Here is a 5,706-nt window from a genome sequence, read left to right on the forward strand (position 1 = left end):
TTTATTTTTTTTACCCGTTTCAACAGTTAGATTTGTCTCCTATTCTCAGTGATAAAATGTTCCCGGCGTTTGGCTTTGGAGCCCAGATTCCACCCACATGGCAGGTAAAGCTCATGTTGCGACACGACACTCCTAACACTCCTAATCCCTTCAGAACACCTGAACCGAGGCTTTCTTATCGACCGAAGGTTTGAAACACATGATCTCCTTTTACAGGTTTCCCACGAGTTTCCTCTCAACTTCGACCCCTCCAATCCGTTTTGTGCAGGTGTGTTGGCTTATCTCTGCAGCGCAGTTGCTACTGGAGGTGTCAGTTTTTGTTGAACTAATGCTAGTCTGATCTACCATCATGGTGCAGGTGTTGAAGGGGTGGTGCAGGCCTACAGGGCGTGTCTCCCTCAGGTCAAACTCTATGGCCCTACCAACTTCTCCCCCATCATCAATCACGTAGCCTGTTTTGCTAAACAAGCCATCCAACAGACCACTGCATCCGTGAGTATTCATAGTGTCCTGATTTCTTTATTTGGTAAAGGTTGACGCTTTGCGTCTCAAACGTGAAGCCGTGTTCCCTGTGGATTCGACGCGGTTGTCAAGGCAACAGAAATGGTGATAAAACGTCAAAATCTATATATGGTTACCAGACATGTCCTGATAAATATTAAGAAGTAGCAGAAACGCATGTAGAAAGAAAAACTTTTTAATTTATCTACACTTTTGAGGATTTATTTGCAGTTCTGTAAACATGACACAGAATCGCCATGGATATAGATGTCATAATTTTGAGCTTGTTAAGATGTTTTTGTATGTATTTTTCAGGGTAACATCACTATACATCAGTAGCCAAATTTCCATTACAAATGTGCGCAAAAGTTTGTCGATATTCCACTTAATTTCGGAAAAACACTTTTCATTCAATAAGAAACACAATTAAAATCACACTTAAATAACTTTGCTCACGCAGTAAGTTTGTCAATAAATTATCCTCCTACTACTTCATGTCATCCTTTTCGTCTTTTCCACCAGTAGTATCATTCGGTTATTGATCACGTGACTCGTGTGATGCAAAAAAAAAAAAAACACCCCATTCTAACGCGAAAACTTTTAGTCTTTTACCAGAGGTGGCAGAATGAGAAGACGGACAATAGGTTCTTTAACTTCACCTTGAATAAATAGCTGGAATGTTTCTGGGTGTTTGAATATCACAGCGATCGCAATCACACATCAAAACTGGTTTTCATACACACTTAAACAGTAAGCACACTTAAAAACTTGGTACATACTAGGAAACCAACCAATTTAAAAGATCTATATCAGTTCATTTTATACGACTACAAAATGTAGCAACCTAGACAACATTTAACCAAATGTTAGTCTAAGTCAAGTCCATTGCAATAAGCAAATAAACAATTAATCTATTGATTGCATTCGAATGACTTACATTTTTCGAAGGACAATTTTGTTTACAGAGACTTCATAATCAATTTTATGTATGGTTTTGGTTATGTGTGCTCTTTTAAATTAATTAATCAGACTGTATGTATCACTTTATATGCACAAAATGATGCATTTTTAACAAATTGATACATACAGTCTGACTGTAGTCAGAACAAGTAGCTTTTTTCATAGCTGAAGTTTAAAAAATGAACTAAATACATAAATCATGGGAATATTTAGACTAATGTGACATTCATGTCCATGATGAGTGTGTGAACTTGTTCAAAAATTTTAATTTGCATGCATTCTTCAGTCCCTTCTCTCTCCACTTCCTGTGTTTACGAGCCAGTTTCCTGTTTTAATCTCCCCAAAGAACGGCTGTATCCATAGCAACATACCCAAAGCACAGCGCATTGTTTCTCTGTTTATGAAGTTATTAGATTACTAACTTGTTCTCCCCCTTGCAGCAATACTTCGTCCTGCTGATCATCACTGACGGAGTCATCACCGACATGGATCAGACGCGCAACGCCATCGTCAATGCCTCACGGCTGCCCATGTCCATCATCATCGTCGGCGTGGGAGCGGCGGACTTCAGCGCCATGGAGTTCCTGGACGGAGACGACGGCCGCCTGCGCTCTCTGTCTGGCGAGGCCGCCATGCGGGACATCGTCCAGTTCGTCCCCTTCAGGAATTTTCAGAACGTGAGTTTGTCAAGTCCAGTTCACCAAACTTCTTTTCACCAAACTTCTTTCTGTTTCTCTCTGCTATGTAGGAGATAGAATAGGGAACGGCATTTCATTTCAACTGATTCATCTTCAATTCTCCGTTTTAGGAAGCTAACCCATTGCTATAAAATCTGCATGCATTTCACTTGGTCATTTTTTAAATTTTGATTCAAAATGGGAGTGCTGTCATAGCAGAGCAAAGTCCCTACGCAGCGTCTGATGCCTCAAATCAATGGAGGCCAAGGCCCTCAGCAAAGAGCTCACTTAGTTCTTGTGCTTACATTGTTTATCCCTCTTTCTTTCAGGCGCCCAGCCAGGCTCTTGCTCAAAGCGTATTAGCCGAGTTGCCTCAGCAAGTAACCACCTTCTTCAGTTTACACAAACTGAAGCCTCCCCAAGATCCAAGTCCTTCTTAGGGGTACACATGCCTGTAATAAATCATGTCATGCCTTTATAAACAACTGCCTTAAGTTAATACTTTTAATATTTGTTTTGGCTGATCTGATCACAGATGGACAACTCCGAGCTCATCTATTCACATCTAGCACTGATGTGAAGAGATGTACCTGAACTGACCTGTTATCAGAACTTAGTTGCCAGCCTGGGAGAAATATTTACACACTTTGAAACTTTTCACATTAAGTGATTTTTACAACAATAAGCCTCAGTGTATTTTCCTTGGATTTTATATTCCATAGTTAAATATCTCACAATTCATTGTTGAGTCCCATCATCAGAAATCTGCCCCTCTTTGGAAGGATAAAGAAATAAAGGCATTGTTGCTGCAAGTTTTCACAATGGCTTTCAATAATTTGGCTAAAAAAGTACAAAGCCTTCAATTAAAAAAAAAAAGACGTAACAAATGCAGAATTTGCAGTTTATTTTTTTGTTTAATTTTTACAACAGAGCAACACCAATATTGGACATCTACATGCATGTGACACTGGACAGTTGAGGTTACCAGTAACGCACTGCTAACACAAGTTTGTTAGCTAACATGCAAGCTAACTAACTCATTTGGCTAATGAACTAATTAGCAAGGTTAAATATCTAAACCTCCCAAACCCTAGTTAGCTGGCAAGCTAGCTTTTTTACTGACTAGCTAACATTATATTTTTAAGCTAGGTGGACAAAATTCATTCTGTGGAGAAATGCATGAATTGCTATCTAGCTAAGTTAGTTAGCTAAGTGACTAGGTTAAATATCTGAACCCACCAAACTAGTTAGCTTGCTAGCTAGCTTTTTTTTTGTGTTTGTTATTTTATTTTTAAGTTGGCTGGATGAAATCTATACATTTCTATGGAGACACAGGACTTAAATTTCATTCATAATGGTCTTACAAAGGTCTAGGAAAGTCTGAAAGTTGTGTTGGTGAAACCCCGATAAAGCTTTGTTTTTAAGGGTCAGATCTGATCAGTCAGAGCAAATGTTAGCTTTGGATCTGAAAAATTTCTTGCTAGTCAAGCGCTTGAAACATTAGAGATAGGGATTTCCTCATTTTGACCTCTGCTGTCCTCTAACATTTACTAACATTCACTTGAGACTCTTGCTCATGCTGAAACGGAGATGGTTATAGATTCAATTGCACCACCATTGCTTTTTCTATGCAATGGGGTTTTGATGCTACAAAAGAAATTAGCTTGTGGTGGCTAACAGGCCTCTTTTCTTACTCTACAGTATTTAAAACCTGATTGTAATGAAATCACTAAAAAATAAATATAAATCTTCTTTTCAGCTGCCTCCATCTGCATGGCATCCTTCTAGTCTCTCTCTCTCTCTCTCTCTCTTTCTGCCTTCTACTATATCAGCTTCTAAATAACAAAATGAATCGGTATGCTCTATGTTTTGACCTTCTAAAAACTAAATCTCCTGTTTTCATGTGTCAGGCTCCTCGTGAGGCGCTGGCGAAGAGCGTGTTGGCCGAAGTGCCGGCTCAGCTGGTGGACTTTTTCTGCACTATGAAGCTGAACCCACCAAACCAGAGTCCTGCCCTGGCGGAGACGCCCGTGATGCCATAAAGAAACCTGACAGATTCCACTCTTCATCTCATGCAGCTCTATATAACAGACAGCGCTGTCATGTTAGTATGTGCACTAAAGTGTCAATCGAGCCAGCTGTCGACAACATCCAGGTTAGTTTGTTAATTTTATGTGTACAGAAAAAAGAATCCTGGTGGATACATCTGGACAAGCCGAGATTTAAAGTTCTAAATTTGCCCTTAAAGATCTGAGTTTGCATGGTAGTTTACTCTACACTGCTGATCAAAATCTTAAGACCAGTCAATAAATTGCAAGAATTTGCATTTTGCACTATTGGATCTTAAGAAGGGTCTAAGTAGAGCTTCACAATGTTAAAAGAAGAAATCAGTGTAAGAGACAAAAACTTTTGAGCGGGGAATTAATTGAAAACTGCATTTACACTCAAACATGATTTTTTCAGCTGATCAAAAGTTTAAGACCATAGCTCAAAAAACCCCGAAAACCCCCCAAAACAGAAATCAAAGTGTCAAAAAAAAGGACTCGGTAATGAGTAGCTCCACCATTCTTGTTGATGACTTCAAACAATTGTTTAGGCACGCTTGATGCCAGTGTTTCCAGGAGGCTCGTGGGACCGTTGCTCCAAGTGTTGATGATGGCTTCATGAAGGCCATCCACTGTCTGGAACTGATGTCCATTTTTGTAAACTTCCCTTGCCATCCATCCCCAAATGTTCTCTATTGGGTTTAGATCCGGGGAACATGCAGGATGGTCCAAAAGAGTGATGTTATTCTCTTGGAAGAACTCCTTTGTCAGGCGGGCATTGTGAACTGCAGCATTGTCCTCTTGAAAAACCCAATCATTACCACACAGACGAGGGCCCTCAGTCATGAGGGATGCCCGCTGCAACATCTCCACATAGCCAGCTGCTGTTTGACGCCTCTGCACAACCTGAAGCTCCATTGTTCCATTGATGGAAAACGTACCCCAAATCATGATGGCGCCCCCACCACTGTGCCGTGTAGAAAACATCTCAGGTGGGATCTCCTTGTCATGCCAGTAACGTTGGAAGCCATCAGGAACATCAAGGTAAAATTTTTTCTCATCGGAGAAGACAACTTTCTTCCACCATTCAATGTCTCATGTTTGGTGCACCCTTGCAAAGTCCAAACGGGCGTTGAAGAAGACGTGACCTTTGAAGACGTTTTTTGTTTCTGAAGCCCTTCTCTCACAGATGCTGTCTGATGGTTATTGGGCTGCAGTCAGCACCAGTAATGGCCTTAATTTGGGTAGAGGATCGTCCTGTGTCTTGACGGACAGCCAATCGGATCCTGCGGCTCAGAGGTGTGAAATTGTTTTTGGGTCTACCACTTGACTTTTTTGTTCCATAACCCTCAGGATCATTTAAAAAATGTAAAATGACTGTCTTACTGTGTCCAACCTCAGCAGCGATGGCACGTTGTGAGAGGCCTTGTTTATGCAGCTCAACAATCCTACCACTTTCAAACTCGGTGAGCTTTTTTTGCTTTTGCCATCAGGAGGTCTCGACAGTGTAAAGACTTGACAGA

The 5,706-nt window shown here is 40.6% G+C and overlaps 1 protein-coding gene across 1 annotated transcript in view; it reads left to right on the top strand.

Annotated features, from left to right (window-relative positions):
• The window catches only part of cpne3 (copine III), a 10,962-nt gene extending 6,577 nt beyond the window's left edge, over positions 1–4,385 (top strand). Inside the window, exons 12-16 of the mRNA XM_016675189.1 lie at positions 13–104; positions 217–268; positions 359–492; positions 1,902–2,138; positions 4,049–4,385. Coding sequence (XP_016530675.1) covers positions 13–104; positions 217–268; positions 359–492; positions 1,902–2,138; positions 4,049–4,180 — 647 coding nt within the window. The 3' untranslated portion in view covers positions 4,181–4,385. The remainder of the gene's footprint in view (positions 1–12; positions 105–216; positions 269–358; positions 493–1,901; positions 2,139–4,048) is intronic.
• Positions 4,386–5,706: the final 1,321 nt, after the last annotated feature.

Source organism: Poecilia formosa, unplaced genomic scaffold (genome assembly GCF_000485575.1).
Source record: "Poecilia formosa unplaced genomic scaffold, Poecilia_formosa-5.1.2 Scaffold108, whole genome shotgun sequence".
In the NCBI taxonomy this organism is placed as follows: Eukaryota; Metazoa; Chordata; class Actinopteri; order Cyprinodontiformes; family Poeciliidae; genus Poecilia; species Poecilia formosa.